Consider the following 24,785-nt stretch of genomic DNA (forward strand, 5'->3'; position numbering starts at 1 on the left):
AATCTACCCTTAACATTTAACCTCACAAAATTTGGTAGAAACAATTGGCGCCGTCTGTGGGAAACTTGCTAAGCATTTGATTGACACATTACGATGGCAAACGACGGAGAACAAATCATAAACCAGGAGGGTGAAGCCGATGACAACAAAGAAATGGCTGCGACATTGAAATGGATATAAGATGAAATGGTGAAGATGCGTTCTGAGAATGAGACATTGAAGAAAGAGCTGACTACGGCGAAATCAAGAACTAAGACTGCGACGAAGAAGACAATCCCAAGCGTGGTCGGACATTTGGACATGGATGATGCAGAAGAATATGATCAACATGAGGGACCAATGAATGGAACAGTTGATGTTATTGATATAGAAGACATGGAGGATGTGCCGAATAATGATGATGACATGGAAAAGAGGCGTGATGAGCAACGATACGATGATCGTCAGGGAGAAATTGACTGAAGAAGGTCACGACATAGGAGCAGTAGATCCCGTAATCAATTTACAGAAGAATTCAAAAGAGAAGTACAAGAAGTAAGAGATTTGATTGAAAGGATTCCTGGTGTTCCAAAACCATTAGAGAAAGCGACCCCCACAAGCTATGCCGATTCGCCTTTCCATGACAACATTGCTTTGGTAGAAATACCAAAACATTTCACGGTGCCACAAATGAGACCATATGATGGAACAAGTGATCCTTTGGAACATATGACACAATATAAGCAACGAATTTTCATGGTACCAATCACGCGGGATTTGAAGGAAGCTTGTATATGCAAAGATTTTGGTTCTAAATTATCAGGACCGGCTTTACAATGGTTTGTAATTCTCCCACATGGAAGCATTAAGACGTTTGCTGATTTGGTAGACGCATTCAACATGCAATTTTTCAGAAGCCGAGTGTTCGAGAAAACTACCAGTGACTTGTACAAAATTGTGCAGCGAAATAGAGAGCCATTGCGTGATTACTTGACACGATTCAACAGAGAAAAGGTGACCATCACCAACTGTGATGCCCCTATGGCTATTGAAGCATTTAGGAGGGGATTAGAATGGGAATCCCCACTCTATGAGGAATTGACAAAGTATCCATGTCGAACAATGGATGACGTACAGGACAAAGCCATGGCGCAAGTGAGATTGGAAGAAGACAGAATGGAAGATGACGAGAAGTACTACAAACCATCAATAAAGATTACGATGCTAAGATATAGGGATTACAAGCCCTATACAAGACCTACCAGGGATGAAGTCTATGTCAACTCGACATGAGAATCTAACAAATAAAAGAGGGAGGAACTTAGCGACTGGAGGAAGGACCCCAACCTGCCACCAACTTACGAAAGCTATGGCTTCACGATAACGCCTTCATCCATGATGAAGGAGTTCACCAATTTGGGAGAAATAGTCAAGTGGCTAGTGAAGAGCAACAAGCCTAAAGCGAACCCGGATTCCAAACAATGGTTCGACTATCATGGAAATTACGGACATAAGGCTTATAATTGTGTGGCTTTGTGAAAAGAGCTACAATTTCTAACCAGGAAAGGATATCTCATGGAATTCATGACGTCAAAGAAGACGTCTTATGTCAGGAAGGACGTGTCGCCTAGAAAAGATAACATGACACCACTGAGATAGCCACCACCTCCACCACATCACAAGGTGATTAACTTCATTTCAGGAGGGTCAGATATATGTGGATCAACATATTCACAGGCCAAAAGAGCATCCAGAGAAACTGACATACGAGTCACACAAGTGGGAGTTGGAGGTGATAGTCTGCCTTCCTTAATGTTTGACGAATAAGATAAAAGAAACGTATGCGAACCACAACAAGATGGACTAATTATCTCACTACCTGTGGAAAATTGCTTAATCAAAAAAATATTGGTGGACAATGGGAGCGCTTCCAACATCATGATGCTTAGCACATTAACATAAATGAGATTGACGGAAAATGTTATGATCAAGAAATCAACGACATTATTGGGATTTAGTGGTGAGACAAAATGCACGTTGGGGGAAATCACATTGCCAACATATGCCTAAGGGGGCAATCTCTTGGAAAAAATCTGTATAATTGATGTGGATTCGAGTTACAACATAATCATGGGAAGACCTTGGATCTATAACTTAAAGGCAGTACCATCCACGTATCACCAAGTGTTAAAATTCCCAACACTATGGGGAGCCCAAGAAATAAAAGGGGATCAGAACATGGCTCGAGACTGTTACTTGACATGTCTGAAACCAACCGTCCAACATTATGGAAATGAGATGCTTGTAGCTACAATTACAGGATCAGAACGCTTAGCTGAAGTAGACTTGAAGACGGGAGACAAGAAGGTGTTAATAGGGGAAGACCTCTCCCCAACAATTGAAGCTAATTTGGTGAATTTCCTGACTACGAGATTGGATGATTTTGCATGAGAGCACGATGACATAACAAGAATAGATCCAGATGTCATCACACACAAGCTAAATGTTGATCCCAGCTAGACACCTGTCCAGCAGAAACGAAAGAAGTTTGCAGCAGAAAGAAACAAGATAATAAATGACGAAGTGGAAAGGCTCATCAAGGCTGGGATGATTAGAGAAGTTGATTACCCTGATTGGTTAGTGAATGTCGTCATTGTACATAAAAAGAATGGGAAATAGAGAGTTTGTGTTAATTACACGGACTTAAACAAGGCTTGTCCTAAAGACCCCTATCCTCTACCTCACATTGACACCATGGTAGACTCGATGGCTCGTCATGAGTTGCTCACGTTCCTAGATGCATTACATGGCTTCAATCAAATTCAAATGGAACCATCTGACTGCGAAAAGACTGTGTTCATAATGGACATGGGGATATATTGTTACTTAGCCATGCCTTTTGGACTAAGAAATGATAGGGCTGCGTTTCAAAGATTTGTCAACAAAATGTTCAAAGATCAAATAGGGTAGACGATGGAAGTCTATATTGACGATATGGTTGTCAAGTATGTTAATGCAGAAAATCATGTTCGCGATCTTCAAGAAGTATTTGATATACTAAGGTCATACAACATAAAGTTAAACCCATCCAAATGTAATTTCGTTGTGTCGTCAGGAAAGTTACTTGGATATATGGTGACAAGGAAAGGAATTGAAGAAAGTCCAGAACAAATTAAGGCAATTTTTGAATTAAAAAGTCCATCGAATGTCAAAGACGTACAGAAGCTGACAAGACGGGTTGTAGCCTTGAACAGGTTCATTTCACGTTCGTCAGACAGGTGCAAACTTTTTTATGACGTGTTGAGAAAGAACAAAGGATTCTTGTGGTCGAAAAAACATGAGGCTGTTTTAAATGACATAAAAAGTTATCTAACTACACCACCACTTCTGTCCAAACCCATTCAAGGAGAGGACCTGTACGTGTATCTGTCCGTAACGGATCATGCAGTGAGTGGTGTCCTTGTAAAAGAAAGTGAAGGTGCCTAGTCGCCTATGTACTACGTCAGCAAGAGCTTGGTATATGCCGAAACAAGGTACACGTCTCTTAAAAAATTAGTACTTGCATTAGCTATGACTTCCACTAAGTTGAGACATTATTTTGAGTCACACAAGATACATGTCATGACGAACTACCCTTTGAGGAACGTCTTGAGTAAACCTGGTTTGATGGGAAGAATGGCAAAATGGGCAATGCAACTAAGTACTTACGACATCACGTATGACACAAGGACTGCGATAAAGTCACAAGCTTTGGCTGATTTTGTGGCTGATTTTAGTCCAAGCCAAATGACAAATGCTGAGTAGGAGTTTCAGCAAGTTCTTTCAAGAGTAGACGTGGGGCCTTGGACATTATACACAGATGGGGCCCATCTAATGTCAATGGAACAGGATTGGGGCTTGTCCTTAAATCGCCACAGGGGGATATGGTAGCTCAATCAATATGCTGTGACTTTAAAGCCACGAACAATGAAGCTGAATAAAAGGCATTGATCATGGGACTCACAATTGCTAAAGACATGAAGATAGAAAATATTGACGTCAACTATGATTCGCTACTTGTAACGCCCCCAAATTCGGGGTCAAGGGATTTGGTCGTCACTATAAAACCTCTATCCAAAATAACCCGCTAAATCGAAATTCAAATGCCAGCGGAAGATATTTATCATTTATGACCCCAAACTAATCCAAGATCTTTGAAGGTTACAGTTCTAGAAATAAGATATCCAAATTCCATGAATAATTTTCACTTCCTTTTAAAAACTCTTTTCAACAAATTCCAAACTCAAAGCTAAACCCCCTAGTATAACTTCAAAATGAAGTATACTAGGCCCAACTATAAAATAACACAATTATAATATAATATAAATAACTTTATACAATTAAACTTACACTAGTCCGCAAACCCTGGACCAACCACCTTCCAAAAGCTTCTTCTTTGCTTCCTCGAATTACGCAGCTAAACAGCGCAAGTTAATCCTCACTAGAGGTTAAATTTGAAAATAGGCAAGTATGAGCGAAAGAAATGCTCATCATGATCGTTATGACATATATAGGGTCTTTTTGATATTAAACCGACATCTGCATTAGAGCAGAATATTTAAAATCATAATTGCTGAATCATAAAATTTTAGTTGAGGAACCCCATAATTGGTTCCTTAATTGTGTTCAAAACCATTTTGATATTTTTGAGCGAAATGCTTCAGCAATACTTTGAATCTTGACAAGAATAAAACTCGTAAAACAGTGTTTATGGAAATATCGTAAACTACAATAACATGAAACAATGATTATGGATTGAATCACAAACTTTACTCAAAACCGAATTCTTGAAATTAATACTTATTTTGTTGTCAAATAAATTAGATATCAATACGAACTTTGATGCTCACAACATCCCATACTGAAGTCAACATCAATCATCTATACTAATACCACCTTTGATATTTAACAATAACGTAAGTATCAGCATAAATCAGCATCTGAATCAAAACTGCATTTTACCATTATTCCAAAACAGAAACAGTTGATAAATCATTTATTCTATGAATATCAAAACAATTTAGAAACAACAGTTTAGATTGGAACCAATTATATTTCATGTTGTTCCTGATGATCAGTCACGAAACAACACCGGTATCCCGCACCCATACCGTAAATATAGGTACTACCCGTATCCCGCAGCCATACGGTACCTATAGGGCGCCAAAAGGCATATATTCGTCTTGAAAGATATTACAGCTGGACCGATATCTCAATCACTTACGCTGTAACCAATAACCAGTAATCAGTCTAATCTTAAAACCTTTTTATTAAAAAAGGAGCCGAATCAATCGACATCCTAAATAATTTTATTTCCCCCATTCACTTGGGCAGGAATACTCGCAACAAAATCATCTTTCTCAAAATCCCAAGCATTTATAAATCCAGTAATTTGATAAGTAAAATCACTTAGCTATTCTGAACATAGAATAACAAAAGAGTGCTTGCATAAACATGATCATTTAATTCAGCGATATGTAAAACATTTATCTATTCTGAACTAAGAATAGGGAAAGCAATACTTGCATGATAAAATTCAAAATAAATATCACTTGAACAATAAGTGATGATAGGGATACTTGCCTTTGAGATCTAGCAGTTAGTCACACTCGCAATGATGCATCTATTCTGACATTCTGTCTCAAAACGTCTCCGTCTTTATTCTACTAATCCTTTGGCATGCTGCTCATGCAGTGCTGCAACCCAATATTCCATACTATTCAACTCTAGTATTCACCCACTCCATCTGGTCCTGATCCTCTTGAAAGACTCGGATGATCCGCGTCTATAATTAAAAGATACAATTTAATCATCTAATCGATAATAACTCGACGAACTGCACGTCAAAACCCTAATGTCCACCCATACGATAGCCCGCACATAAAGTGTGGCGCCCTCCAAACCCGTGTCAGAAGTTTGGGGTCCACACACACACCTTATTAATAACATGCTTATAACAAAGATAATAATAATATGCAGTGACCCTACTTACCAACTACCACGGACCGCAACAGGTTAAAGTATGCACACAAGCCAAACACACACTTATATTATAAACCGTTCAAATCCCAACTATTTCAACTCAACACTGAGTATTAAACATTATTACAAACTTTTACAAACTCAAATTCTCCCAAAAGAAGCCTACTAGCTTAGCTCGATCAACCTGAACCCCTAGCTCTCGCGCTGGACTGGGGATCCTCGTTACCAACATGTTCCTTCTTAACTGGAAAAGAACATAAACAACATCGCACAAATGAGCTAACTAGCTCAGCAAGTCAGAATGACAAAATTGAGAATAATGATCATCAGGTGAAAATGGTTACGATATCAAGTGAACAATGAATTATAATTTAAAATTGGATATTATACATTCATTTTAAAAACCAAGGTTAGGCTGCTGATCAGTCACGCACTAACCCCGAGCAAAGCACACAGCACTGCTCTAACTACTGGATCCAAGGCACACATTGGCCTAACTTGACCATTATATGGTCGGACCACGAATCTGGTCCACAATTATATAAAAACAATCCAATTTTAACATAATAATAGAATAAGCAGTAATAAATAATAAACAACATCATTAATAACATTGGACGTTCAATAATGAAAATGGTTTCAATCTGCATAGGGATCAATATGGCAGTTTCAAAGCATGGATGCTAGGTAATGAAAGAATTGGATAGCAAAGGAAATAATGTTTCAAGGATTTGGCCTTTCAAAGTATAGGATACAATGGTTTGAGTGTGTAAGAAATCTGGTTCAGTGTTTGATATTTAGTTTGTATGTATTTGTGGAGCAGTATCGTATCTGGGTGCACAACAATCAATGGTTTAGAAAGAATAAGGTTTACGGCTCAAGATCAATAACTGGAACCAGGGTTTAGGGTTCAGTGCTTCAAAGCATTTGCAATATAAAACAGGACTATCAATCACTACAATTTCTCGAGAAAGTTCAGAACACTTGCCTGGTACTAGCTTACTATACTGCACTCGCTTTCAATCACCACTGTCTTACTCCTCGACTACCTGTTTCCCTTTCCTACGCCTTGCCTCTTCTTGATTTCTGCAGTGATTTGGAACACAGAATCTGATAGAACACCTCAAGACCTTTGTTTTGAGTACTCGAGCTTTTCAAACGGACCCCGGTAACACCTCCGATTGTTGGTTTGATTCTCAGAAAGGTTTATGAATATATGAATTTTCTCTGGAAATTTATATAATTACTGAATGCAAATGATTTTTGATACAAAATAAAATACGGTAAAGGCTATTTATAATTACGAAAAATTAGTATCCCGTTGGATCATTCCGGATATAAAACGATAAGTTTATTTGTAAAAACTGATCCAAACGGTATCGGTTTTCGGGATAATTATCCAAATCAGTACAATTTGTACTGCGGTCTTGGTCTCAGCGCCTGGTTACATGTACTACGAGGTGGTAATTGGGATAGTTTAATAAAAAGCTCCCATTTATCGAAAATACGAGTTTTATTGATTTACCGGGATGAATATTGTATCGAAAATGTTGCGCCCTGTAACACCCCCAGATCCGGGGTCGGAAATCCAGGTCGTCACGGTCTTTCTTTCCACAATATCACTTCACTTAATTATAATAAATAACTTTATGCTATGACCCCACACTAACACACACCACAACCCGTTATAGTCTCAGAGATGAAATTGAAATAAGTACAAGTCCTTGAATCCATAATTTAAAAGTTATTACAACCCAAAATGATTACTTGATAAATTTACAGTTAATTGCCATTATCTGCCACAAGTTATAATTATACAATATTTGGTTCCCAAAAGTAGAATGCCTGATCTACCAATAGATCTACCTCTGCAGCTATAACAGCTACAACATCAACGGGAAGACGCGGGACGCTTCCCACGCGCTTGCGCTGGGTCTGCTTGAGTCTGGCCATCTTTCCTAACTGTTGTTGTGTGATGAAGAAATGAAGCAAGAGTGAGCATTACAGTTCGCAAAGTAATATATAGTGTAGACAATAATTCAAGTATCTAAATGGATAACTTACTAGAATCCTTTATCAAGTGTAAGGTAATTACTTACTGGATATAAGCTTAAAGGAAGATGAATTTACCAATTACTTCACTATACTTATTCCATTTTTAGAAATCTACTTCTGGCCGCTCTGGCTCACATTCACACTCATTGGCCGCTTAAACCCAGTGTTCTTTCCTGTAGGGACACTGCTCCTCGATTAAATCTAGTTGGGAAGCTCCTTCCTGCGGAACCTCCACCCATGCTCATGCTTTTCCTCTTTATTCCCTTCTTCTCTCTTTCCTTCTGCATTTGTTCACTTCCGGCTTCTACAATTGTTGCTTTTTGCACCAGAGTGGCATAATCAGTAAGCTCAAGGATTGCCACCCTATTCTGGATCCACGGTTTCAGTCCCTGCTGAAACCTCCTAGCTTTCTTTTCCTCGGTGCTCACAAATTCCGGCACAAACCTTGATAACTCAGTAAATTTCGCTTCGTACTCTGCTACAGATAAGTTATTCTGCTTTAGCTCCAAGAACTTGAGCTCCATCTGGTTTTCTATAAACCTCGGGAAATATTTTCCCAGAAACAACTGACTGAATCTCTCCCAGGTTATAATAGCATCTGTCTCCATATTTTTCTTGGCCTCCCACCAGTAGTTAGCCTCTCCTTTCAGAATTTATGTAGCAAATACAGTCTTCTGTGCCTCATCGATACTCAGAATCTCAAAGGATTTCTCCATTTCCTTTAACCATGCCCTTGCCTCAACTGGGTCGGCTGATCCGTGGAACTTAGGGGGCTTAAGGGACTTAAAAGCCCTAAAAGAGTTTGCCACAACATTGTTATTTCCTTGAGGGGGTGGGTTGGGTTGACGTTCCAAGTTCTGCCTTAGTAGTTGCATGAACTGGCCCATGGGATCCATGCCTGGGTTTGGTATTGGTTGCTCAACCTCAGTTTCTCCTTCCTCAGCCTCTATCTCAAATCCCTCAACATCATATGTTTCCTCCTCCTTTTCATACAGGGAGTCATCCTGTTCAACATAATCCTCGTCTTCCTCTTCAGTGTGTTCCTGGTTCCTATCGTCCTGGTTATGGCTTCCCTGGTCCTCAGATCCAGGGTTCGCCCTAGTTCCAATCTTTCTTGGCGGCATGATACTGATAATAAAAAAAATTATTGGGAAATTCAACGTTAGGTCACAATCATACACAACATTGTGCCTTGCATAACTCTATAATGGGGAGAATGTATCTCGCAGTTCTATTATTTTATGACAGTTCTAATAAGAAGTGCAGTAATAATAATGATAAAAACAGTGATCTCGTCACTAAGGAACTGAACTGAAAGGAAATAAATATATACATAATGCGAGAAATACATAGTTTGATCTGGTCAAAAGTACAACAGTGCTACAGCCATCTATCCCAAAAGTGATACACAATAGTCTATCTGTCTAGTCAGAAAAAAGGATGCTATATACAAGTCAACTATCCTGGAAAATTGGCTCTTACTAAGGCCTCGACTAACTAGACAACTAGACCATCCCATCGTCAGTCCTGAATCACACACCGGAGCGGGTCAGCTCCCATACCCTTTCCATCACACGACGGAAGATATAGTCGGCCTGCCACCTGGAGATCCTACCATGCCTGTCCCCCTGGAGTGATCGGAGTCTCGCTGGAACGTGAGCTCTATCCCCGTCAGCTCCCTCCTCAAGGATCGGGGTATAGTAGCCCTAGTCTCATAAGCTCGGGCACGCCTACCCACCCTCTCCGCATCCAACTCCCTCCTGACCTCATCCAGCCGGGCCTCAACAACAGTCACTCGGGTCCTCAGTACATCCTGAACATAGCCGTGGGCTAACAAAGACTGCCTATGGGCAGGGTCGAGAGGTGGTGAATCCGGAATCGCTGGGGGTGCCTCCTCGGTCTGCCTAGGCTCGGAAGTATGGGTCTCTGAGCTGTCATCATATGGGCTCCAGGATAGTGGTGGAGGGGTAGGAGCTCTGACCACCGGGAGTGAGGGTAAAGGGGTACCAGTGTACACTACCATAGCTCCGACACGCTCCTCAGCCACTGGGACCTCATCCGGGTCCTCCTCATCAGAAATAGCAACAACCTCTGTCTCTGACTCCTCTGAGGGGTCCTCCTCATCCTCCTCCATCTCAGGCTCCTCCTGATCCTCGGCATCTAGCAGTGCCTCATCATGCTCACGCTCGAACATCTCAGGGTCCTCTATCTCATATGCCTACACATTAAACGAGATAAGTTACTATCATGATACTTATAAGGGTTCCCGTAAGGGTTTTAACTGTCAGCACTACTTTAAGTAGTCCGACCATGAACTTGGAAAAAGTTCTTATTATCTTTGTGAGTTTATTATTACATCGTCGCATCATCTCTGAGGTTTATAACGCTTAGCTCTAATACCATTACTGTAACACCCCCAAATCCGGGGTCGGGAATCCGGGTCGTCACGGTCTTTCTTTCCACAATATCACTTCACTTAATTATAATAAATAACCTTATGCTATGACCCCACACTAACACACACCACAACCCGTTATAGTCTCAGAGATGAAATTGAAATAAGTACAAGTCCTTGAATCCACAATTTAAAAGTTATTACAACCCAAAATGATTACTTGATAAATTTACAGTTAATTGCCATTATCTGCCACAAGTTATAATTATACAATATTTGGTTCCCAAAAGTAGAATGCCTGATCTACCAATAGATCTACCTCTGCAGCTATAGCAGCTACAACATCAACGGGAAGACGCGGGACGCTTCCCACGCGCTTGCGCTGGGTCTGCTTGAGTCTGTCCATCTTTCCTAACTGTTGTTGTGTGATGAAGAAATGAAGCAAGAGTGAGCATTACAGCTCGCAAAGTAATATATAGTGTAGACAATAATGCAAGTATCTAAATGGATAACTTACTAGAATCCTTTATCAAGTGTAAGGTAATTACTTACTGGATATAAGCTTAAAGGAAGATGAATTTACCAATTACTTCACTATACTTATTCCATTTTTAGAAATCTACTTGAACTACTACTGTTCAAAGTATAATGAGTTTCAAAAGGTCATCCCATAGATGAGACCACAAGTTAAAACTTGAATAGATTCAATCTTTGAAATATTTTTAAAGGAAATGAAGTTACTAGATACTTCATTCAATAGGAACACCATTAAAACTATTTGACCCTGTCAATGCTTCGGCAACCACCCATTCGTAGCCTTTCGATCGAAATGCTACGGGTAGTGTTGCAGAATTATCCAACTGGATGATGAACTCATTACGGGAGTTTGTCGCGCCAGGAAGACCACTTACGATGATCAGTCGCAGTAGTACAACCCCACCATTTTCTAAATGTAGAGGAGAACCTGTCGGATTTACTTGTCAACCGAACACTGGACTCCTAAGGAATTGACCGTCTTAGCGGAACTTCCAGACCATTTGGGCCAATATAATTAGGCTGGGCCGGCGCCACTCGACCACTTACGCCACTCCTAGTTCAGATGAAATCCATGACTCTGAAACGTAAAGCTCGTCCCCACTTTCCCCAAGTAGAAACTTGTTGATACGGCTCCACCAAGAAGTCGTATCTAGTTGGAAAGGAAAACTCACCGATATTTCCCAGGCGATGCCTGTTAATGGATTAACTTGTTCCAAGAATTTTACTTCCCGAGTATTGGGTAAGTAATCAAAACTCTTTTATCAAAATAGCAACCTGGTTGCGAATATAAAACACACCACAGAGCCGGATCCCTCAGGTTTTGAGCGAATATTTAAATCCCCTTTGAAAGGAAGATCTTAAATATATAAAAAAATGAGTTTTGAGGTCCGCTCTAACTTTTAAAATCATTTTGAAGGCTCGCAAACATTTTTAAGAATGTTTGGAGTAATGCTGATTTAATGAAATAAATCAGTCCCGATTTATTAGAAAATATCCGAATATTATTATTTAAATAATATTCTCATAAAGAATAATCTTTATAAAAATAATTGAAGTAGAAGTTGTAAAACTTATACTTGAAATGAATATTAAATAACAAAAGATATACTTATACGAAAGTAATATCTTTATTTGAATAATCAAAAGTAAGTTTGATCATCGACACATTATTCTTTAATAAAATAAAGAATATTATTTAGTAAATAATCGGAGTCATAAGTCCTCGAATGAATATTCAAATAATAATATTCATAAATAAATTAAGCGGAGTTATAAGTTCTCGAATGAATATTTAAAATAATATTCATTAATAAAATAAAGTTATCGAATAAACCTTATTTGATTCATAGTTTTAAAAACTATTCATATATATATAAATATATATATTATACTCGGGAGCATCGACTCCCGATTTTAGAAAAAAATGTTCACCTTTGGGTCCCCTATACTAAGGGTATATGCAAATTACCGCTTATCTCTAGCATAGGTATTATCAACTGAATCAGCAGATATATGCATCAAGAATACGAAACAGGCATGCATATATACCATATCACATGCTACAATATATCGCAAGAATTTGCTAAATAACCATTATGCATCTATCACAAGATAATGCATGTACAAATGTATACATCACAACAACAGTATAACGGATAGAAAACCTGCCTGAGCGACTGGGGGTTACAAATGGCTTGGGACGAGTCTAGTAACCTATAAACAACATATAAGTTGGAATTAAACCAAAGTCACTTATAAATCTATACTTTAACCAATTTAGACTCTAACGCTCGCTTTACGCTTACTGATTCTCTTAAGTCGCTCGAGTACCCTTGGCTCCACCATTTTTAATAAATTAACCATTACGATTTTTAAGGCGATTCTTTCACGAGTGTCTTACCAACTGCCTAATACACTTTACATAATTGTTTCATACTCCAATTAGTCCTTTTAGGTCTTTAACCTATGTTTCAAAGTAAGGCGAGGGGTAATGATTCGTTCGTGAAACGTCGTTACTTAAAACGGTCGTTTCTCCTAAACCGTACATCGGAATCAAATGAACTACATATCAAAACGAAGCTCGTAACATGAACTATCTAATCATGGAAATGGTAAAAACCTAGCAGTGAGTTCACGGGTCCTAATGTTAAGAACAAAAACAGCCTAAAGTAATTCGGACATTACGACGACTATGTTTACGCGATTACCCAAATTTAACCCACTCCAAATCATCTCACAATCAACTCACAATCAACATCCCAACCAAACTCCATCCATACTTCATCATAACAGCCCCAAAAATTCCACATTATCAATTTATACTATTCTTAAACATGAATTTAAACTACACTTAAGTTCATTAATCAACAATCCAAGAATTACCACTCCAAAAACTTCACAAAACCAACTAATCTCTACATTCACAACAAACAAGCCTCTCATGAATTATAACAACAAAACTAAACCTAATTACTCAAATAAAGTTAGGATTTGGAGGGGTTATACCTTCCTTGGAGAGTGGAGAATCAAGTAATTAGCTTGGAATCACCCTTAAAAGTCCTTATCCAAGCTTAATCTAAACAAAAACTCAAGAACAAAAATTTTAGTTCTTGAAAAACACTATTCACCATCTTCTTCTATGATTTTTAGGAAGAGATTGTGAATGATTTAGGAGCTCAAACTTGTAGGATAGCTATATATATGCATAAGGAGTCTTGGATAATTACCTTGCTAATTAACAAAGCTTGGAACTAGGATTTTGATTTTTCTTTCTTTGGAAAAGAAGAAAAGCCGAGAGCTTTGATGAAGAAGATGAAATAATTTTGTGTTTTTGGTGAAAATGAAATGTTTTGGCTTGGTTGGTTGACATTTTGATTTGTTTTGTTTTGTTTTATTACCTTTTACCATGGTAACTTTTGTGTGGTTCTAATTCAACCAACAACACACTTTGTTTGGTCATGCTTATGTCACCATGTGATGTCACCCTCCCACCTTTGTCCTCTTCTTATTGGTTTGATGACATCATCCCCACTAACCTCTTTGATTAGCTTTTAATTATTTGGCTAATGACCGCTGATCTGTTATACGGTTCGCTTAACTTTCGTTTTCGTTTATCGTTTGAGGGATCATACCCGGGATCTTATTACTTAGGTTCCCTTAACCTTTCTCAATACATTATATTCCTTTTATGATCCTCTCTTATAATCCTTTAATTTAAATCCTTTTTATCCTGTTACCTTATACTCAATTCTTTCTGTATCTAGTGGATTTCCGGGAAAAATCAAAGTGTTCGGATTTGGATTCTGACGATCTTTACATACACTTATATACCATATAGAGTACTAATAAAATCTCAGAATATCCATATAAAAACCTCTACATAGTGTGGCATGAAAAGTTTTCTTATTCAGCAATATCAGCAAAAATACTACTCATAAGGGTTACAAAAAGTTCAAAATTTTGGGGTTATTACAGTCTCCCCTCCTTAAAAGGATTCCGTCCCGGAATCAAATAGAAAACAAATGGGGGTACTTTTCTAGCATTGCGCTCTCTAGCTCCCAAGTTGATTCTTCCACATTATGATTCTTCCATAGCACTCTGACTAGCTTGATCACTTTGTTCCGAAGCACCTGCTCCTTCTTATCCATAATCTTTACTGGTTTCTCCACGTAAGTCAGATCTGGTTGCATATCCACATGCTCGTACTCCACTATGTGTCTGGCATCCCGATGATACTTCCTTAGCATTGACACATGGAACACATTATGAACTTGTTGTAGGTTCGGGGGTAAGGCTAGCTCGTAAGCCAACTTCCCAATCCGTCTTAGTATCTCAAAAGGTCCAATGTATCTTGGGCTTAGTTTTCCTTTCTTTCCGAATCTCATTAACCCCTTCCAAGGGGATACTTTTAGTAGTACTAAGTCCCCTACTCCATGCTCCTTGTCCTTCCGGGCTAGGTCTGCATATTTCTTCTGTCTGTCTTGGGCTGTTACAAGTCGTCCTCTGATGAGATCCACTATGTCTTTGGTCCTTTGGACCACTTCGGGTCCGAGCATCTTCCGCTCTCCTACTTCATAAATTATGATTCCTATAAATTTATAAATCAACATAAAAATAATTAGGAAGATAAGACAATTATCTATATTTTATTTTGGACATATAAAAATTAAAATACTCAATTAATAATATTTTTAAACATCCCAACATATTTAACACTTAACAAATAATTCACAAAATAGATACTGAACACCTATAATAATTATTTATTAGCAAAAATAAATACACGATATATCCCGGATATTACATTCTTCCCTCCTTAAAAGGATTCTGTCCTCAGAATCTCCTAAGAAAATAAACGAGGGTACTTTTCTCTCATATCACTTTCTAACTCCCAGGTTGACTCTTCAACCTTTGGTTTTCTCCATAACACTCTTACTAGCTTTACCACTTTATTCCTCAATACCTTCTCTCTTTCCTCTAGAATCTCTATCGGACTCTCTACATATGACAAATCTTCCTGAAGCTCTATTGGCTCATATTCTATTACATGCCTGGAGTCTGGATTATACTTCTTAAGCATCGATACGTGAAAAACATTGTGAATGTGCTCCATGTGCAGAGGTAACGCCAATTCGTAAGCTACTTTGCCAACGCGCTTTAGAATCTTAAAAGGTCCGACATATCTTGGGCTCAGCTTTCCTTTCTTTCCAAACCTCGTTAGTCCCTTCCACGGTGATACTTTCAGTAATACCAAGCTTCCTTCTTCGAATTCCATGTCTTTCCTTGACTGGTCTGCATATTTCCTTTGACGTTCCTGTGCTGCTATCAATCTTTTCTGGATAACTTCAACTTCTTTTGTCTGCTGCACTAATTCAGGTCCAAGTATCTTGCGTTCTCCTACTTCGTCCCAATACTCTGGAGATCTACATTTACGTCCATAAAGGGCTTCATAGGGTGGCATCCCAATACTGGCGTGATAACTGTTGTTATAAGCAAACTCTACCAGAGGTAAATGCTCGTCCCAACTTCCTTTGAAATCAATAGCACAAACACGTAACATGTCCTCGATTGTCTGGATTGTTCTTTCACTTTGGCCGTCCGTCCGTGGGTGGTAAGCTGGACTCATATTCAGTCTTGTTCATAAACATTCTTGAAAACTTTTCCAAAATCTTGAATTAAATCTTGGATCTCGATCAGATACGATAGACACCGGGACTCCGTGACGAACTACAATTTCCTTCAGGTACATATGGACCAACTTGTCGAGCGAAAATCTTTTATTTATAGGCAGAAAATGAGCTGACTTGGTAAGTCTATCCACTATAACCTAAATGGCATCATGATTAGCCCTTGTCCTTGGTAATACAACGATGAAATCCATGGCAATATGTTCCCACTTCCATTCTGGAATCTCCAATGGCTGTAGCAATCCACTTGGTCTCTGATGCTCTGCTTTAACTCTCTGACATGTATAACATCTGCTAACCTATTCCGCAATTTCCCTCTTCATGTCTGGCCACCAATAATTCTCCTTTAAATCTCTGTACATTTTGGTACTCCCTGGATGGATTGAATACCTTGAATTATGTGCTTCCTGTAAAATTTCATTCTTCAACTCCGTCACCGGGGGAATCCAAATTCTTGAAGAAAACCTAAGAATACCTTGATCATCCTTCTGCGTGCACAATTCCTCACCTACCAAACGATTAATATCTTGATCCATTACATTTTCCTAACACTTCTTTATTTTCCCTAGCAACTTCGGCTGAAAAGTCATACTATACACTTTCGCTTTATCAGGCTTGTAGACTCTAATCTCCAATTCCAATTTCTGAAATTCCTTATATATCTCTTCGGGTACTGATAATACATTTAACTTTTCTTTCCAACTTAACGCATCTGCTACAATATTTGCTTTACCGGGATGATAATTAATCGAGCAGTCGTAATCCTTGATCAATTCTAACCATCTCCTGTGCCTCATATTAAGCTCCTTCTGTGTAAATATGTACTTCAAACTTTTGTGATCCGTGTAAATCTCACACTTTTCTCCATACAGATAATGTCTCCAAATCTTCAAAGCAAAAACTATGGCTGCTAACTCCAAATCATGAGTAGGATATTTCTGTTCGTGTGGTTTCAATTGCCTTGACGCATACGCAATCACTTTATCGTGTTGCATCAGAACACATCCTAGTCCCTTATGAGAAGCATCACTATAAATTATGAAATTCCCTTGATCGTCTGGAAGTGACAAAACAAGTGTTGTGATTAATCGTTGCTTAATTCCTGAAAACTTCCTTCGTACTTGTCGTTCCATATAAACTTTTCATTCTTCCGTGTAAGCTTTGTCAATGGTGTTGCAATCCTTGAAATTTTTTGAACGAATCGACGATAATATCCCGCTAATCCCAAGAAACTTCTTACCTCGGTGGGTGTTCTCGGTCTTTCCCAGTTTATAATTGCCTCAATCTTTGCTGGGTCCACTTTGATCCCTTCATTACTGACTATGTGTCCTAAGAACTGAACCTCCTGTAACCAAAACTCACACTTCGAGAATTTAGCATATAACTTCTTTTTCCTTAAAATCTTCAAAGCTGTTCTCAAATGTTCCGCATGATCCCCTTCCGCCTTTGAATAAATCAAAATATCGTCTATAAATACAATAATGAACTTGTCCAAGTATTCCTTGAAGATTCTATTCATCAGGTCCATAAACGCTGCCGGGGCATTGGTCAATCCAAAAGACATTACTAAAAATTCGTAATGTCTATACCTTGTTCTGAAAGCTGTCTTCGGTATATCTTCTGGCTTAATCTTCAGTTGATGATATCCCGATCTTAAGTCAATCTTGGAGAAAAACTTGGCTCCCTTCAATTGGTCAAAAAGATCGTCAATTCTGGGTAACAGATAATTATTCTTGATTGTAAGCTTGTTGAGCTCCCTATAGTCGATGCACAGTCTCATGCTTCCATCTTTCTTCTTGACAAATAATACCGGGGCTCCCCACGGGGATACACTGGGTCTGATTACTCCTTTTTTTAACAGCTCTTGCAATTGCTTCGCTAGCTCTTTCATCTCAACGGGCGCCATTCTATACGGGGCCTTGGATACCGGTTCTGTTCCAGGTGCCAAGTCGATTGCAAACTCAATTTCTCTATCTGGAGGAAGTCCTGGTAACTCATCGGGAAACACGTCTGGAAATTCATTCACTACTGGAATATCTTCAAGCCTTGCTGGCTCCTGACTTCTGTCAATCACATATGCCACGAAATGCTCACATCCTTGCCATAGTAACTTCTTGGCTTGAATCATCGTTAAGAACTTCTTTACTTGTTTCTGGCCCTTGAACATTACTATTCTTTCGTCTAGCGTCTTCACCATTACCTTCTTATTTCGACAATCTATCTGGGCATCATGCTTACATAACCAATCCATTCCTAAGATAACGTCAAATTCTCCTAACTTAAATGGTATCAAATATACGCAAAACTTACTACCAGAAATCTTAATCTCACAATTCCCACAAACTTGATTAACAGATACACGTTCCTGATTTGCTAATTCCACAGTCATTATTTCATTTAAATACTCAACTGGACAATTTAACTTACTAACAAGGTCTTGTGAAACAAACGATCGAGTTGCTCCCGAATCTATTAACACTTTGGCACATAAAGAATTCACATTAAGCGTACCTGCCACGACATCCGTATCCTAGATAGCATCCTTCATAGACATGTCAAAAACTCTAGCCCTTAGAGTCTCATTCACTGCTGGAGTAGATCCCATGATCCTTAATGCATTACTGACTGGGGCTGGTGTCTTGAAATCCCTGGCTATATGTCCTGGCTTCCCACATTTAAAGCACATAAATCCAATGGCCGGAACCTTCACTGCTGGATTCCGGATAGGCTGATCCTTATTTGCTGGCTCTCTTGCTGGCTGATTTCGGCACTCCCTTGAATAGTGCCCTTTCTGATTGCACTTGAAACAAACTACATTCAACTTATTACAAACTCCTCCATGTTTCTTTCCGCATACCTGGCAATCTGGAAAAGTTAACCTCAACTGATTCGGTTGATTCGCATTAACTGGACGGTTGCCCTGGCTTCCGTCGCCTGCATTTTGTCTCTTGAAATTAAAATTTCTTACTGGCCGAAACTTGCCTTTCTTAAAATTTGGAAACTTCCCTGGTTGTGACTGACCTTCATTCCCTTCAAATTTTCTTTTCTTGCTTTCTTTCTCCTTTTGTGACATCTCACTCTCTGTCTCTGCGATCATAGCCTTTTGTACAACTCCTGCATAGGTATCCAATTCAAAAATGGCTTCCTTCCCTCTGATCCATGATTTCAAACCTTGCTGGAATCTTTTAGCCTTCTTCCTGTCAGTATCCACATACGACGGCACATACCTTGACAATTCCTCAAACTTACTCTCATAATCTGTCACCGATATGTTTCCTTGATTTAGTTCTAAAAACTTCAACTCCATCTGATCCTGGACAAACTGAGGAAAATACTTTTCTAAAAACAATTCCTTAAACCTCTCCCAAGTAATAACATCTGTACCTTCCAATGTCTTCACCATCTCCCACCAATAGGTGGCCTCATTCTTCAAATAGTAACTTGCAAACTCAACCTTCTGTTCGTCCTTTACTTTTACTAAGGCAAATGTCTTCTCTATCTCCTTTAACCAAACATTTGCTTCGATCGGTTCTAAGGAACCCTTGAATTCTGCTGGGTTTACTGCCTGAAAAGTTTTGAAAGTTACCTGGGGATTGGTCTGTCTTTGTTGTTGTTGTGCCAGGTGAATTGTTTGTTGGGCCAAGATTTGAAGAATCTGGGATATTGCTGGGTCTATAGGTCCTGGGTTTGCATTCTGGTTTGTATCATCTTGGTTGTTATTATTGTTATTGTTGGTTTCTTCATCTGGGTGTTGGTGTGGGTATTTCTTCTGGGAGGCATTTTATATAAAGAATCAAACAACTTATTTAGCTTTTAAATCAAATTCTTTGCATAAAAGAAAAGTTTTGTAAAACAGAAATATCTCTTTTTGAAAACGGTTGTAACAGTTGAACTAAGTAAATTGCATGCTTCTTTACAGAATATAAACAGTTATGGAAAACAGGGTACATGGTATCACAGGGGTATAACTGGTACAATAAATAAGGTAAAATAAAACAGGTGCACTAAAATAAATGACAGTGCTGGAAAGGAAAAAGGTACTGATATATATATAAATCAAAAGTTTTGGGTAGTACAAGCGTAAAGACGCTTCGGAAGTAAAAGCAAAAGGGTACAACAACCTACTCACTAGTCAGCATAGCTAGTCTATAAATACAACCCAAAAGTCTACTGATACACACTACACACTACTGTACATAATACATAACCATAACAACACTGCTCAGCATCTCTATCTCTGGATATCTGACTCATGGCAAGTCTGGACCTCCAATCTCCTCAAGCTCCTCTAGAACCCACTTAGCCCACTCCACTAGGAAATCAGGGGTGATGTCCTCATGTGTAGCCTTAGCAATCCTCACAGCAGCTGCTCTTCGAAACACCTGAAGCCTCTCTCTAAGTCGCGTCTCACCACTCCCAACCTCTCTGGTACGCATGATATGTAGTAACTCCTGAATCTGACCCTGTAGGAGTCGCTGCTCCATAAGGCAAGCCTCAAACTGATGATATGGGACATGATAAGAAGAGAACTGGAAAGGTACTCCTGTAACTGAATGACCAGTAAATCCTGAATCAGCAGGTGGGGGTCCTCTGATAGGTGGCCTCATGCCTGGGGGTGGAATAGCCTGCAATAGTACGGGCTGCAATATAGGTGGAGGTAGTATAGCCAACACTGGTGGAACAACAGGACGTGGATCTGAAGATGGTACTCCAACTGAAGGCTCTGAGTGATCAGCTGATACGGAGATAAAAAAGTCGGCCATCGCTGCTATCTGAAATCATACCGTAATATAAGAATCTCGAACCACGACGCGAATCATACTAATACCTGTTATACCGTAGCACTCAACCTCTCGACGTTCTATCTTTCTATTCCTTACTTCTAATCCCAACCCTCTACCCATTCCCATCAATCTAGGCTTGTGTCAGTGACTTATAACCTGTAGCTCTGATACCAAACCTGTGGCGCCCTCCAAACCCGGGTCAGAAGTTTGGGGTCCACACACACACACCTTATTAATAACCTGCTTATAACAAAGATAATAATAATATGCAGTGACCCTACTTACCAACTACCACGGACCGCAACAGGTTAAAGAATGCACACAAGCCAAGCACACACTTATATTACAAACCGTTCAAATCCCAACTATTCCTACTCAACACTGAGTATTAAACATTATTACAAACTTTTATAAACTCAAATTATCCCAAAAGAAACCTACTAGCTTAGCTCGATCAACCTGAACCCCTAGCTCTCGCGCTGGACTGGGGATCCTCGTTACCAACCTGTTCCTTCTTAACTGGAAAAGAACATGAACAACATCGCACAAATGAGCTAACTAGCTCAGCAAGGCACAATGATAAAACTGAGAATAATGATCATCAGGTGAAAATGGTTACGATATCAAGTGAACAATGAATTATGATTTAGAATTGGATATTATACTTTCATTTTAAAAACCAAGGTTAGGCTGTTGATCAGTCACACACTAACCCCGAGCAAAGCACACAACACTGCTCTACCTACTGGATCCAAGGCACACATTGGCCTAACTTGACCATTATATGGTCTGACCACGAATCTGGTCCATAATTTTATAAAAACAATCCAATTCTAACATAATTACAGAATAAGCAGTAATAAACAATAAACAACATCATTAACAATATTGGACGTTCAATAATGAAAATGGTTTCAATCTGCATATGGATCAATATGGCAGTTTCAAAGCATGAATGCTAGGTAATGAAAGAATTGGATAGCAAAGGAAATAATGTTTCAAGGATTTGGCCTTTCAAAGTATAGGATACAATGGTTTGAGTGTGTAAGCAATCTGGTTCAGTGTTTGATATTTAGTTTGTATGTATTTGTGGAGCAGTATCGTATCTGGGTGCACAACAATCAATGGTTTAGAAAGAATAAGGTTTACGGCTCAAGATCAATAACTGGAACCAGGGTTTAGGGTTCAGTGCTTCAAAGCACTTGCAATATAAAACAGGACTATCAATCACTATAATATCTCGAGAAAGTTCAGAACACTTTCCTGGTACTAGCTTACTATACTGCACTCGCTTTCAATCACCACTGTCTTACTCCTCGACTACCTGTTTCCCTTTCCTACGCCTTGCCTCTTCTTGATTTCTGCAGTGGTTTGGAACACAGAATCTGATAGAACACCTCAAGACCTTCGTTTTGAGTACTCGAGCTTTTCAAACGGACTCCAGTAACACCTCTGATTGTTGGTTTGATTCTCAGAAAGGTTTATGAATATATGAATTTTCTCTGGAAATTTATATAATTACTGACTGCAAATGATTTTTGATACGAAATAAAATACGGTAAAGGTTATTTATAATTACGGAAAATTAGTATCCCGTTGGATCATTCCGGATATAAAACGATACGTTTATTTGTAAAAACTGATCCAAACGGTATCGGTTTTCAGGATAATTATCCAAATCAGTACAATTTGTACTGCGGTCTTGGTCTCAGCGCCTGGTTACACGTACTACAAGGTGATAAATGGGATAGTTAATAAAAAGCTCCCATTTATCGAAAATACGAGTTTTATTGATTTACCGAGACGAATATTGTATCGAAAATGTTGCGCCGGGACCCGCGCAGGACAAACCGTACGCCAGATCGAAAAAGTCGAAACATGGAATATGCTCGGAATATTACAATTGGGTTAGGAAGGAGTTCTCGGAAGATTTTCGGGTTCCAAAAACGTAACCACGGATGACGTTGGTTGGTTCCCGTTTTTATAAAATAGATTTTAAATACCCGGAAAAAGATTTTATGAAATTCATATGATTCCTATAAATTTATAAATCAACATATAAATAATTAGGAAGATATGACAATTATTATATTTTATTTTGGACATATAAAAATTAAAATACTCAATTAATAATATTTTTAAACATCCCAACACATTTAACACATAACAAATAATTCACAGAATAGATACTGAACACCTATAATAATTATTTATTAGCAAAAATAATTACACGATATATCCCGGATATTACTTAAAGAAGACAGTCAAATACAAGACCATTGACCCACGTACACACGTAATTCATATAACATGTAAGAACATAATCCACGTATCACAAATTCATATCATATATGACTCGGTTCGTCAAAAGGTTCGACACGATACGTTTAAAACTGAAATTGGGTCGAAAATATGATTTATCGATCAAAATCGACTCAAAATGATTCGTAAAACAAGCGACCTTTCAAAATAAAATAATTTGGGTCTCGAAAGTATTTTTATTGAAAGCAGAATATTTTTCTGAGTCTGTACGCGTTCGTTTCGTATTAAACGGATGAACGGTTTATTTTCTATGAATAAAATACAAATAACTAGGAATAAATCAATTAATAATAATATTAATTGATTTTTAAATACCAAAATATAATTTTTAAAAGCTTAAAAACAATTTTTAGGAATTATTGGAATTAATTATAAATAATTTATATTTATTTAACTATTTATAAATGAAATTAATTTATTAAATGATTTTAATCAATTAATTAAATTCATAAATAATTAACTAAAATGAATTATAAATAATTAAATCAAATTAGATTTTTGAAAATAATAAAAGAAAATTATTTTAGGAATTTAAAATAATTAAGAAAATAATTTTTTTGAATTTAAAATAATAAGTAAATGTTTTTTGGAAATTAAATAAATGATTTTTAGAAAAACAAAATGAATTTTGAAAATAGAATTTTTATTTAACTTTAAATAAATTCTGTAAAAACAGAATTTTGGGTTGGGTCTCCTTCCTCGGGGGATCAAACGGCAGTCCCCCAGGGCGGGGCTTCGCCGGCTGCTCGAAGAACACGGCCGGCGGTTCGCCGACTTCTGGATTTTTCCCGATTCCGGCCGAACTTCCTGCGGTCTCCGGCAAGCCTAAAACCCCCCCAAATCGCACACCAAACTACGATTTCTTCACACCAAAATATCCCTCGCACCTATAGGAATCCAGCCTCGCCATCACCTTCTCCAAACTACTACGGGAAAGCGTTCCCCGGCCAAAACCCACCACAACTCCGGCTACATCAACCAAAATACCGAACTCCATCAATTCCGAACCAAATTCGATGATTCGACCACCAAAATAAAGCTTAGATTATTTAGAAACTATCCTAATCATTAAAAATCATCACGAACAACAAGATTAATCAAAATTCAAAATTAAAAACTCAAAAAAATAAGAACTCGGCCTAACACTTCCTGAAATCAAACGATACAAATAAATAGTGAAATCGACTCCCCTAATCATTCTAAAGCAATTCATAACCTCAAAAACAATCAAAAATCCATATAAATCAAAAAATGATTTCAAGCTCAAGAACATAAAAATTGATTTTGTAGAATACTTAACCTTGATTGATGAAAGTGGTACCAATAGAAAGAGGACGATTCAAGCTTCAATTTGGTTACTCAAGCTTTACAAACGGATTCCTAGAAATCCCAAAATCATTGATTTTTTTGTGATGAACAAGATTATACCCCCAAATTGCTTTCTATTTTCTGATTTTTTTTTTGATAAAAATGAAAAATAAAATATAAATTCCACCTAGTTATATT

The 24,785-nt window shown here is 38.2% G+C and overlaps 1 protein-coding gene across 1 annotated transcript; it reads left to right on the forward strand.

The window, feature by feature from the left end:
* The first annotated feature begins 669 nt into the window (after positions 1–669).
* LOC141674389 (uncharacterized) lies at positions 670–1,272 on the forward strand. The gene has a single exon (XM_074481098.1). It carries the CDS (start codon positions 670–672, stop codon positions 1,270–1,272), a length of 603 nt encoding a protein of 200 aa, XP_074337199.1.
* The last annotated feature ends 23,513 nt before the right edge of the window (positions 1,273–24,785 follow it).

This window comes from Apium graveolens, chromosome 7, assembly GCF_009905375.1.
Source record: "Apium graveolens cultivar Ventura chromosome 7, ASM990537v1, whole genome shotgun sequence".
In the NCBI taxonomy this organism is placed as follows: domain Eukaryota; kingdom Viridiplantae; phylum Streptophyta; class Magnoliopsida; order Apiales; family Apiaceae; genus Apium; species Apium graveolens.

Bases quoted from the DNA above. Each gene is read 5' to 3' on its own strand.
- LOC141674389 (XM_074481098.1), top strand. From the start codon at position 670: ATGAGACCATATGATGGAACAAGTGATCCTTTGGAACATATGACACAA.